The 13,700-nt window shown below is 31.3% G+C and overlaps 1 protein-coding gene across 1 annotated transcript; it reads right to left on the minus strand.

Moving 5' to 3' along the window:
• Positions 1-1,336: 1,336 nt before the first annotated feature.
• On the minus strand, positions 1,337-8,893 carry Bap60 (Brahma-associated protein 60). The gene is made up of 7 exons (XM_074175404.1): positions 8,603-8,893; positions 8,385-8,554; positions 5,287-5,574; positions 4,871-5,236; positions 4,233-4,440; positions 3,830-4,036; positions 1,337-1,567 (listed from the first exon to the last, which is right to left on the minus strand). Exons 1-7 carry the CDS (start codon positions 8,717-8,719, stop codon positions 1,412-1,414), a joined length of 1,512 nt encoding a protein of 503 aa, XP_074031505.1. The 5' UTR covers positions 8,720-8,893; the 3' UTR covers positions 1,337-1,411.
• Positions 8,894-13,700: the final 4,807 nt, after the last annotated feature.

Consider the following 13,700-nt stretch of genomic DNA (forward strand, 5'->3'; position numbering starts at 1 on the left):
TTTGGTCATTCGTCAGTGCAATGTAGTGTCGTATCATCAACATGAAGTCGATGATTTGTCATCGCCCCATCTGTCCATTAACGAGGTAACCAACCACATATGCGAATTGGACCAATTTCTCGTATAAGGAAGAAAACTTCACAACATAGATTCCCAGGTAGAATGTTTGATCCTAAATGTGTGATTTCAACTTCATAACATACATTAGCTGGAAGCACTAGTTTCATAATCATCAATAGATGATTATGAATGAAACGATTTTTAGTGAAATTTTAAATGTTGTATTTTTAATTTTTAATCATGAGGTGAATGAAGGAATAATGACCACTTTATAAGTGAATCAAGATTCAATAACCCTTTCGGTTTATATGAATGTTCAGTTGGTTCTGAATGTGGAAGTTTATAAATTCATTTGATAAATTTATTCTAAAGTGTTTTCATTGGTTTGAGAATTGCGATATTTGCAAATCCCCAAATGTAAATTAAATATTTTACTTGAGAATATATGAAACTATATGTTCATCAATAGTTGCGATCAATATGATTTTGTATTCTATAAAGAATACTGATAATCAGTGAAATTTATTTTCAAAGTTCTTCAATATGTTTATTCCAACTAAGATTTTCATTAATATAAAGTCCTAGAAATTTTGTGCGCTTCTTGTATATGATCTCATTAATTCCAAATTTGATAGGGAATCTCAATATCAATCCCCTAGACCCCGAAATGATTGATGTTATTTCCCATATTCACAAACTGATAATGATTTTCTAAAAAATTTTCAAACCATTGACGAAATTCACCCCTAATTCCGATACTATCAAATTTTTTCAGTAAAAATGTGTTTTGAAATTAAATTTATTGTCTATGTGAATGTCTAGGAATTTAGTGTGCTGTTTGTTTTCTATGTAGTGATTATCTAAATCGTCCACTATACATTTGAAAGTAACTAGTTTTGTTTAGGTTGAAGAACAAGGAGTTCGCGTTGAACCAGGCTTGAATTTTGTGAATATCTATTTTTATCATATTTGATAGGTGATTAATTTCTTTATTACTCCATATAGTAGTGGTATCGTCGGCAAATACAGTAAATCTTCCTGGGATATTAATGGTTATTAGGTCATTTAAATATATTACAAACATCAGTCCTAGAACAGACCCCTGAGGTACTCCATGTTTTATGTCACTGAGATCATACTGTCCACTTGTTTTCACCACCTGTCGACGTTCTGTCAAATACGAACCAAACCAGATCAAATTTGTTCCAAGTAGTTGGCCAAGTAGTTCACTTTCCAATTTGTTACAAATGGGATAAGTAACAAAAAAACAAATATGTATGATACCAATTATATTCTTTAATGTCAATACAATACCATGTTGAATACAGTAAAAAAAGCTAATTATATTTAATTAATTATTACGAATACCAAGTGCCTGTTCCAGTTCAGCTCTTTTTTGTTGTACCTTAGTATAAAAATATCTGCAGACTGCCTCTTGGGCCCATGGTTGATGAAAGAAATCTGATCTCCTTTCTTCTTCTGGATTACCAACAACATCGGTCATTGTCTAAAAATAATGAAAGTAAACTTATATTAATTCTACTATTTCGAAACAGTAGGTCCCAGATAAGCTGATTAAATTAGACATAAGTGGTCATTTTGAGGGCCAGTATTTTAAAGCTTGATCAAATAAATTTCAGTGATTATCTTTCAGTTGAGATGGGTAGTGCTTCGTGAATGACTACTTCAAAATCATAAAGTTAATCTAAATTTTATCAACTTCATTATATTTTTCAACAAATCACAATTTACAAATAATACTGTTTAAAAGTCAAAATACTTTGGAATGGACCCAACAAAATAAAAAACAGGACAGCTTTCAGGAAAGGTTTGGCTTCAATGTCTGGGCTGGTATCCTTCGAAAAAGAATTGGATCAATAGTGTTTCGATGCCAGTTAATAGGTACTTAGATTTTCTTCAAAATCTAATCTATCTTCATAATACCAGAGAACTTCTTAATTACCTAAACTATATTCATTCAACAAACAAAGCTACCCAAACAAATGTTCCTATACCCAGCCGCTTACTATTAAAAAAAAATTCTGTGCGACTCTGTAGAAGCAGCCTTGTCTGGGAGACCACGTGTCCACGTGCACTATGCACGTGATGTTTTGGAGTACTCCATTGCTCAGATGGACAGAGTATAATAGATAATTTTAATAATCAAGTTATTGCAATCATTGGTCAAGTACTCTGGCCAGATCTCTCTGTGTTTACTATGCAACAGTGTTGATATCTTAGAAGAAAGATTTGTACGAACATTTAGAGCTATAAAACCTCAAATGATATTACACATGCCGAGAGAAAAAAAATTGAACAAGCTGAAATGTGTCTCGAAACAAAAAGGAAGGCAATTTGATAATTTTCTATAGTAAAATTTAATATATAAAAATAATTGCTGTTCGTGGGTCTCGCTGAAACACGAGAACGGCTGGACCGATTTAAAAGGTGAGTAAATATGATAAGAAAAAAAATAATAATAAAAGAACTTGAGAACGGCTGGACTAATTTTTATGATTTTTATGTTTTTGGATTAGTCTTCATCGGGAGTAGGATAATAAGTATCAAAATTTGATATTTCATCAATAAAAATAATAATAATAAAAGAACTCGAGAACTGCTGGACCAATTTTTATGATTTTTCGATTTGTCTTAGTCGTAAACAGAATAATAAGTTTTGAAATATGGAACTATATCAATTAAATTAATAATAATGAGAGAACTCAAGAACGGCTGGACACATTTTTAAGAATTTTGTGTTTATGGATTTGTCTTCATCAGATAATAAGTATTGAAATATGATATTCTATCAATAAAAATAAAATAACTCAAAAACGGCTGGACCAATTTTTATGAATTTAGTGTTTTTGGATTTGTCTTCGACGGAAGTAAGATAATAGGTGATAAAATATGATATTTTATCAATAAAAATGATAATATAATAATAATTAAAGAATTCAAGAATGCCTGGACCTGTTTTTATGAATTTTTGGATTTGTCTTTGTCGGAAATAGGATAATAAGTATTGAAACATAAAATTTCATCAATAAAACAATCATAAAAGAGGCAAAATATCAGTGATATTTCGTGAATAAATTAGTATCGTTTGATTAATCAAAAATCCTTTTATCGGAAAGTGCTTGTTAAAGAATGGTTGCCATTTGAAGAATAATAGATAAGAAAATGCCAACTTATCCAGTCACTACTAGTCACTAAAACTTTTCCTTCATAATTTTCAGACATCATTTGAGATTCTTAAATTATTTCACGTACATGGCCAACTAGATGCAATATCAAATGTGACAAAAATCAAGTAGGCATAAAAACTTTTTGAAATGTCATACTCTGATCTGATCAAGAATTCTCTCAGTAACTCAAATATTTCAAAATATACCGAGTATTTACACCAGTATTGACTGGGAAGTGAAAAATATGAAAAAACTTCCCTTTCCTCATACTATTTACCTAGACCGAATCTAATTTTGATACACCCAATAATCTAAAGTTATGATTTTTCTAATAGATTCGTTGTATGTGAATTTTGTCGAGTAGTTGTGACTAGATGATTTTAAATGACAAAAGTGACGAAGGTAATATTCTTAATCACTATTCTTTATCGAATATTGGATACTATATAAGTAGGGACTTAATTGTTCCCTTCACTTCCCCTAGGTTATAATCTCGATGGCACTTGAAAAAAATATTGTTTTTGTTTTATAACTTGGGCAACAGAATTTTTTGAAAATTTTACAAAATGTCTGCTCCTTACCTTGAGGTCTCTAGTTTGAGATACAATCCATTTATGAATAAATTGTTGTGGATCCTTAGCAAAACTCAGGAAAAATTCTCTATTTGTTTTTAGTTGGTTGATAGTGTCCACAGTTTCATGAATTTTTGAATCTAATCCTTGTATTTCTTGTTGACTCGCTGTACTCAAAAGAAAATTATTCATTTGATTCTTCAGAGTATCATCCACCTGTAACACCAAAATTCAAAAGTAAAACAAAAAAAAAAATTGTAATTTGTGTGGTCATGAAAAACTTTCATCCGGGGTCCAAAATAACGTATCAAATTCATCAATCCACTTTCTGGAATGAAAAGTCAATTTATATTTTTTTATTGTCTAAATTAATTTTTGATAATTATTATGGTAATAATTCACTTTTACTCACCTCTACATCAATATCATAACAAGCAGTTTGTTTGCTTTCTGCGCCACCTTCAACAGATATTACGTGATTGATAACAATCGGGTCTGGTGGATGTAACAAAGGATTCAGCCGCTGAGGGATTTCAGCAAACTTCATACGAGAACAATTAAAAATTTGTTCAAGATATTTTTCACATACAATGTATTCACGTTCATGAGCATCTTGAAGTCTGAAAAATTTTAATGAATATATTTTTAATGTTTTTGATTCCTAAAAAAATTTAATGAAAAAAAATTTTTTTTGCAAAGAAATAGATTTTGTCATCTTTTTTGATATCATCATTATCCACAATTTGAAAAAATTCTTAATTCCTTAAACCATAGTTGAAATAAAGGTAATACCAAGGCTAATTTCTAAACGACAAATTCTTGACTACTCAAAATTAAGATGAAATTATGGTCTGAGAAAAGTATTGGTGTTGATGAAATTATTACTAATTGGAGGAACTAGAAGTTTACCTTCCCTATGTGTATAAAGTAAATGAAAAAATGTAAAAAAAATATCAATGCATAGGATTGAGGATTATAACAATGTCATTTGACTACAAGCCTAACCCATTTCCAAATATAATTCTTTCAAAAAAACATTTTCGCACTTACCTATGGGTTTTTATATACTGCCACAAGGCAGATATAATAACTGGTCTAGTTTGAGTATGAACTCCTAGAAGGCGAGCTAGTCTAGGATCTAGTTTGAATTGTAAAGGCTGATAGTCCAATAATAGGAGAATTGTGCACCTGACATTTTTATCACCTGGACGCTTTACTTGGAACCCATCAGTTTCTTGTGTTGTAAGAGTCCTGTGCCACTCTACTAGGTGATTATCAGGGCCATATAAGTCCTTATCGAGCTCGATGACCAATGATTTGAAAAATGATGAGAATTTACGTTTAACTTTATTAGGATCATTTTTGGAATCGTCCAAAAGCCTTCCTTCAACACGAAGCTCCCATGAGGCCACAGAACTGATATGAAATCATTAAAATAAACATTTATGTATGGTTGTGACACTTACCCTTCTTGACAAGGACCTTCAGGACCATCAGGCTGTGGCTCCTTGGCTGGATAGAAAGTATTTGAAATAAAAATTCGTAACTTTCTTTTCTGTTTCATGGGTCTTTTTAGAGCCTCCTGTATATCTAATCGCTTTCTCATTATTGTAGAGTCCAGTTTTCTCTCAAAAGCTAGTAAATCCATGTATGCTTGACTTTCGGGAACTAAATCCCTTACTTTCTGTGGCAAAATTTTGTCAGCCAATTTTTTCTTTTTTTTACTACTGCTGGGAGTAGTATGTGGATAGTCCCTGAAGAATGAATATGCTTTCATAGACGAATAATTTTCTTCAAAATTCACTATCAAAAAATGGGACAAACTCCACCACTATGTGCCACAAATAGACATAAATGAAGTTAAACCTAAACTCAAGATGAAATAAAAATCATAACGGATTATTTCTTTATGCGAATAGGATTTGATTAAAAAAGTGTGGTTTAATTAATTTTTTCTACCTCCCTCCATTTTAAACTAACCATTACGTGTTTGACAAAAGGTAGGTAATAGCTCATTTAGAATACACATGTATTCTAAATACACGTGTATTCTACATTGGTGACTGATGAATGCCACTTCCATAGGAAATTTAATAAAATGATGAGATATGCAACATTCACTCTAATAAATATGATCTGATGAATACATTCAATTGTTCAAAAGCCAAAATCAGTGAATTTTTTCTCCAAATTCTCTGTAATATCAAAATAAATTTATTTTGTAAATTTATTGTTCAACAGTTTGTAGGTTGGTAATGAATCTAGTTATATCCGTAAATCAACCACCACTTGTTTTAATTATAAGTTGTCATTCAGTATCTTTTAAAAATTCAAAATGAGTGATAACGATCAAGAAATTTGTGCTCCCCACCAGATACTACCGAGCAAGCAAATATTGTGATGAATATTTTGGTGCCAGAAAAATCAAAAGAAAAACATAACTTTGTTTCCCGAAAACGTTGTTCTCGTTTATTTCTAAGATTTAGCAAAAACTTTGAAACCATCGTCAGTATGGGCAATTTATTCCATGCTAAGAAGTATACTGAATATCAAGAAAAATGTGGACATCAGCAAATATTTCAAATTACGTGTCTCTCAAAAACGCAAATCTGATAGTTATAAATCGAAGAAATCATCTACGCTTACCACTGTACAAATAAATCAATTCATTAAGGAAACTCCAGATGGCAAATATTTGTTTTTGAAGGTAATACAACTCCGCTTTTACCTTCTATTCATTTTTCATGAACTTTTCGCAACAATTTTTGAAATACTAACACATAACATAAAGGTTAAAACTGAATTATTCAACCCCACCAGCCAACAGCCAATCATATTTCATTTGCCAGACGCCTCCAAAGCAAAGGTTACTTCTGGTAATTCTATGAATTATAACAGCCAAGCAAAAGGATTTGGAAATATTTCAGACCAAAAAATACCTGTTTGCACTTCTATTTGACATTATTATATTATTTAAAATTTTTAAATTTATTCATTCACTCACAAAGTGAATATTAATTATGTTCACTACTCATATCACAATCAGACATCACATTGTTAATCGCCAGAGTAGCTCAGTGGTAACGTGTGTCAGTTCTGACTGCATGAGTTTATTATCCAAACCATAATCTCAAATAAATATCGTACCATTCCTTTCTACGGTCAGTAATATAAAAAATATAGTACGCATCTCGAAGATAAGGCCAATTACATCCACTCGCGAATTATCGCACTCGGCTATCACCTCGTGCTTACAATTTTTCGCTCGTGGGTAATTGGCTTGTTATCCTACTTGGTACGTAATATACTATTATCATTTTGATTTCAACATTGGCTAAAATTATTCACTCAGGCCTTCTGCTTCTTATTCCAAAAAAAAGATACTATGAAACAAAAAAATTTCTCATTTTTATGAAACAAGAGAAATAACTTGATCACATCATATTCTCCTCAATCAGAGGAATATTTATGAATGTGAACTTTTTTTATTGGCATAAGTTTTTGCTTGGCTATATTTACAAAAACAAACGATACTATGAAACAAGAATAGTTTTACATTTTCATGAAACAAGAGAAAATTTCATCACATCATACTGTCCTTTATCAAAGGAATATTTATGAATGTGAACATTTTTTCTTGGCATAAGTTTCTGCATAGTTCTGATTACAAAATGAATTTTTATGTAGAGAAATATAATGATGACTACAGAGATTTATGCTCCAGATTAAAAATTACATTATTATCTAATAGAAAAACACAACTAAAAGGTTGAATCAATCGAGACTAGATCAAACAAAGGATCCTTTTTACATAATAAGGTCTCATAATTATAATCACAGTATCCATAGCTTTCTTATTAGAATAGAACATAGTGAGATAGTTTTGGTTTCCATTTTTTGACATGAATTATTCTGTATTCATATTACACTTTATTGTGAGATTTTCACTCAACAGATTACAAAACCTAACAAGTGTTTCACTATACAATAGCTTCTTCTGTCACAATGTCTACATCATGAATGACTATTACAACCTAACGATTTCTACCTAATAACTGAATGAAGATTTATGAAGATTTCTAAACATTTACACATATACAAGGTGGTTTAGCAAGAAACAGTTTTGATCTGGGCATTATACTACAGAAAGAGGATTTAAGTATCTTGTGTGTTACCAAACACTGTCTTGATACTATTGTTACAATTTTCAAGAACAAAAAAGAAAAACTGGATTGTTTGTTGATTTAGTGGAAATGATAGATATAATTACACAGGTAAACATATTTGAAAATGTGGTGGAAAATTAACCTGTCAAATATCAGAAACTTCCAATTATAACAAAAGCTGGAATCAATTTTATTGAAAACACAGAATAAAAATGTCCTTCAGTGCGTCTTTCCCTAACGAAGTTATCATCAAATGGGGATGACTAAAACACTTTTCATTATTCAGTTATTTGCTACTCATTAACTCTTTCGGACTGTATTGCATACTTCATTTTGAAAATAATAAATAATGAAAATCAAAGTAATGATATGATCTTGTAGGTCCCTTCAAAACTTACGTCTTTTGTGGAACAGGGCCCCTATTTTCAGTAGCAGGCCTTTTGCTGCTTGATGGCTGAGGCATAGGCCCTGCTCTCATTGGCGAATAAGGAGAACCAGTGGGTCTTTGAATCATGGTACCGCCGCTCGACGACATGGTTGGAGGTGGTGGATTGTAACCAGGTCTTTGCTAAAAGAAAGTTTTAAAAAATATAACTACGAATATTTTAATACTCACCGGAAAATTCTGTTGGTTATACTGACGCATTCCCGAATTTTGAGGAGGTTGATATCTTTGAGGTGGAATTCCTCCAGGTCCTTGTGTTGGACCTGGCCCTGGAAACCTTTGGGCCATCTTAAAAATCTTCCTCTTTGATGCACAAGTTAAAAAATACCGTATATTATCGAACCATAATTATTCCTTTTATCAAACATCAATGGCACATCACATAGACAACATAAACAGAACAGAAAACTTGGTTTCGGTTTGTTCGTTGGTTAGAAAACACAACCGATTGAAGTAGTGTGAAACTGCTACCGATTACCGTTCGTTTCAGCTTGTCAATAATGCCAAAGAATTTACTGTGATGTAAAATCCGGATGTAGCACGGAATCATATATTACATGGGTTGAATGTACTCTGTGACCGAACTTTCAAGTTCAGTGAGATTTACTCAAAATTTAAAAAATACTTGGTTTTTTCTCCCATTTTTGATTGGCTAATAGCTCAGAGTCTTTTGTTACTCTGGCGGTTGGTTTAGTTGATAATCGGAGGGATAGTATATATATTTATAAAATAAATAATTTCAGGTGAAAATGTATTCTGTTCGAATAGTTCCTACACGAAATCTGATTTATTATTAATGAATATGGAAATGAGGCCAGTTTTCCTACCACCTACTAGATTTTTATTTATGTATGGCTTTATAATAAAGCCTGGGGTGAAACTAACTGGGTTGAAACTAAATTATTTCATATGAACTAATTCATAACAATGATAAATGTTAATTTCAAAAGTAATGAACTTTACTTCATATAATCAGATGAAGAAATTTGTGATTTATTCTCAGATTTTATAAACAAGTGGTACGGTTTGTGAGGTCCGATATAAAGAATTTTCGATTAGAAATCATGATTTCATTCAAAATTGGTATCTAGGGATCTTTGTGGACCGACATTATGAAAGGGAATATTTTTGATGATCATTTTTTTAATCTTATTTTTATAAATGAAGTTCTTGAAACTAGACTTATATTATTTCATTATTTGACATATTCCAACCAAAAAAAGGTTAAAAAAGTGACAACCGTCATTTCTTATTGAATATTGTCTGTATGCAACGCGAGAGCCTCGTGCAAAGAAAATAAAATCAAAACGGAAATCATATTCTTTGTGTGACGTAAGTTAGTTGTTAAGTGAGTAATAACGGATTTAACACCGGTTGCACAAGAATAATAATTTAGTATACATACTGAACATTGAGCAGAAAACTTTTTAATCTGTTGATCACAGAATGTGACTTATGGCTCACATATGAAAAACATATTTTTGAATACAGTTTTTTTCATTTACATTAATGATTTTTCGTAATTATACAATTCGTCAGCATGAATTATTGAAGAAAAAAAACATAATGTCGGTCGACAAAGACCCCTAGATACCAATTTTGAATGAAATCACATAATAATATCAAACCTCAATCGTAAATGTCATTGTGCTTAATATATCTATATATTAAATATAGGATGAAGAAAATAACTTCTGCCTAATTTCCACTAAGATTTTTATTTGTTACAACCATTCTCAAGTGAACTCAAGTTTTCTTGAGAATGGAATAAAATTCTTAGTGGAAATTAGACAAAATTTATTTTCTCTATCCTATATTTAATATGAATTTTCATAATATAAATAGGTTATCAATCGAAGGAGTTATATCTATATATTATTTTTAATATAATATAATTCAGGATTTACGAATGCTAAGATATATACAATACAAAACCAATAATTTTCATAAAACTAAAAAAGTAATTAACGTAGAGCAAGCGCCAAACGTAATGGCGAGCGATCGCGAAGGTATAGACTCTCCCAACTAAATTAATATTGAATTACGATGAGCCCCTTGCCGGTCAGTGTCGTCCCTATAATCATTTTTAATTAGGACAGCAAATGGAACATGGCTTTTCTTTGTAATTTTTTTTCACATTTTATTCAGTATCATAGGTAGTAGTACAGTTCATTAAAATATTATACAATGATACACGTGTTAAGAATCACACGTTGAAAGGTAAGACCTCGTTAGTCTTTAGCTTGCACATGTTTCGACTTCTAAGGGTTGTCGTTCGTAGGGGTGCGATAGCTGGTCTTGATGAATGTTTTTTTGTTAGTCAATTACATTTTTTCAGAAACAACATAAATTATTCTGACAATGCCATACGCCAACAGCATTGAAGGACAAGTAATGATACGCCTCTGTATAGAACATTTGTGTCTTGCAAGAGCTGTAGTGGGAGTTACATAGAAAATGAGTCCGTGCGTATGGGAGCGGGCTCGCCATCGCGTTTGGCGCTTGCTGTATTTTGTATAGGCCTTTTCATCATAAGACGAGCGCAAGCGTAGCCGTTTAATTGAAATGGCGGTAGTTCAAAACATTCGTACTGTTTTAATCAACAATGGCTGGGCAAGGAATATTATCTCTACAAACAAATACATTATTGGAAAAAACATTGATGGTGCTTCACTTGTTTATAATTCAGTCGAGGCTCATAATTGTGAACAATTAAAAAGGTGGTTAAAACGTCATAGGCGTCCGCAAAAAGGAAAAAAAGTGAGCTGACTGAGAGGTATTTGTTTACTATCTGAAAACATAAAAAATTGTACTTACACTTTTATTCTTATTAATAATGTCAATTTATTTGATATAATTGAAAATATATTTCAGTTGACAAGAGTATTACCTATGGAACTAATAAATAAATCAAGCCATTAATATTTCGAGGCTGTACATATAACATTATTAATTAGACAAATATGTAAATACTGAATTGAATATGTTTAGTAATTTTTATTAAAGGGAAATATTTAATACAACATAATATATATGAAATTTACAGTCAAAAATCCAATAAGGAATAATATACGTATGTTGAAACTCCTGATAGCTTTAAGGATCAGGGTTTTGTTCAGTTGGACCACTTTCTCCAATGAAATGTAGTGAGCAAATATAAGTATCCTTGGTAACATCATCAATAGAACTAAAGCCTTGGTCACTCCTGCCACATTTTTTCAACCATAATTTACATTTCGCACATGCTTCAATATGTAATTTGCTTGATGATTTGATTTTTTTTTGCGATATTCAAAACAAGGCTTGGGAAAATGTATAAAATAGTATGTGTTGGTTTCGAATGATTTGTATCGTATCACTTTTACATACTCCATAACAACACCGTTTTATTGTTCCTTTTCGTACAGATAACATAATTATAATGGAGTACAAACATTTTTTTCTGGTTATTTTGACTTACTACTTTTTTTTCACTTTTTTTACAATTAATAAACTTCAATTTATATTTGCATGCGCAAAAAAATTGTGATGAAAAGGACCATTTTTAACAATTGACATATATAAAAAATACTAAATACATTTATTTAAAATAACCAGCTGTTTGATTCTCAAAAATTGCTTACATTAGTAAATTTATTGATTACTGATAAATAATAATATTTATTCACCATTTGCGATACATAGCGTATACCTATGTGGTAAGTCGAAAATGATGAATTAAATAAAATAAAACATGCACGTTTTACAGTACGTCACTAAATGAGGTAAACAATTGCGTTTAGTTGTTTTTTAAAAAGGTTTTGCGATGGATACGCGTTTTAATGGTATTTTAGGTAGCTCAATAAATTCCTGAAATCATTTGAAAAATAAGAAGTTCCTAGTGCTGCTCTGCTGCTTCCATATGTTGTGCTGGTAATGTGAATATTATCTTTCTCAGCACGCGTGATCTATGTGTAGGAATGTCTTTGTTGAAAATTATAAACGCCTAAAAGTATTTTATCGACTTTTTTTGGGTGTTTTCACCTTTCACAATCTGAAAAATATGACAGTTATAACAGTTTGATTATTCAGTGAAGGTCAACCCGCGGGAAAAAACGTAAGAGTATTTTCACCTAACGCAATCTGAAAATTGTAATGAAGAACTTTATGCAAGTGTGGAAAGGGTAAACTTTTCAGTTCACCCAGATAAGATACTGCGTAAATTCGAAGTATTTTTCACAGACAAAAATGTTTCATTCATCAGTACCTTGTCGTATCTAATAACTTTGCCTGTCAAAAACGAACTAAGAAATTATATACTTATCTTAACGTTTCGGAGGCTAAAATCTGCCTCCATCTTCAGAATTCGAAAAATATAAGTATGTTAGCAGTCTTTCCTTCGCTGGATCTCTTCATTTCTAAACTTCTTTTTTTTTAAGATTCCCACATTTTTTTGTATGAAACTTTTCTTTCCCAAAAATTATTCTCTCCTTACAGTATGTCCCTTTCAATTTATGTCAAAGGAGTTTTGAAATGTGAAGTATGCCAGTGTTATTGGTCAACTTCTGAAACATTCAATGTAGTACAAGGTGTTCTCTGATATAAGTTTGTTGCTATTTCGCCACTAACCATATTTTTCTTCAAAACTGATAGCCAAGTGCAATCCATTTCTAAGGAGCTGTTCGAAATACACTCCTCTTCAGATATAAGAATATACACTAATTATTTGAGTTTACGTCTCTTAGAGTTGGTTCATTGGCAATCAATGTAGTTTTTTTTCCATTCAACTCAATATTCACCGTCTGATTTTATATAATCTCGATGCTCATTCTCACGCACTTTTGATGGTCTCAAAATTGTACCTATATTATTTTTACCAAAAGAACAAGGTATCTTATGAATGCAAATTGCTGTTTGGTTTTGTATGTGTAAGTATATAGATTGTATTTAATGTTTTATAAGAATTTCTAACATCATACCTATTCCCAATTCCTCTTATGTTTTCAGATAGTCCTGTAATGTAAGGTATAACGTTAGTTGTGAGGTTGATGAGTCGGTAATTTTGTTGAGTTGGTAGCTTTTGAGTTTGTGATGCTGTTTGAAGGTAATTTGGTTTTTATATGACTGTTTTTTCCATTGCATTTATTGTTAATCTACGAACAAATCTGGATCTGGTCTAGGCAAGGGTAACAAGAAACAATCTGCCTACTTCCAAGCGATGAATGGGGTTCCTCAATCTCTGGTCTGGTATTCATATTTCTGACAGATGGAGGGATACCGGTAGTGAGTG

This window comes from Leptinotarsa decemlineata, unplaced genomic scaffold, assembly GCF_025532065.1.
Source record: "Leptinotarsa decemlineata unplaced genomic scaffold, Ldec_3_MD MMD2_tig00001019_RagTag_RagTag, whole genome shotgun sequence".
NCBI classification, from domain to species: domain Eukaryota; kingdom Metazoa; phylum Arthropoda; class Insecta; order Coleoptera; family Chrysomelidae; genus Leptinotarsa; species Leptinotarsa decemlineata.

Coding starts and splice junctions, on each gene's coding strand:
- Bap60 (XM_074175404.1), bottom strand. CDS start 8,719: ATGGCCCAAAGGTTTCCAGGGCCAGGTCCAACACAAGGACCTGGAGGA. Junction 5,575..8,384: donor GGCCCTGTTCCACAAAAGAC/GTAAGTTTTGAA, acceptor TTCATTCTTCAG/GGACTATCCACATACTACTC. Junction 1,568..3,829: donor CTCAAACTAGAGACCTCAAG/GTAAGGAGCAGA, acceptor CATTATTTTTAG/ACAATGACCGATGTTGTTGG.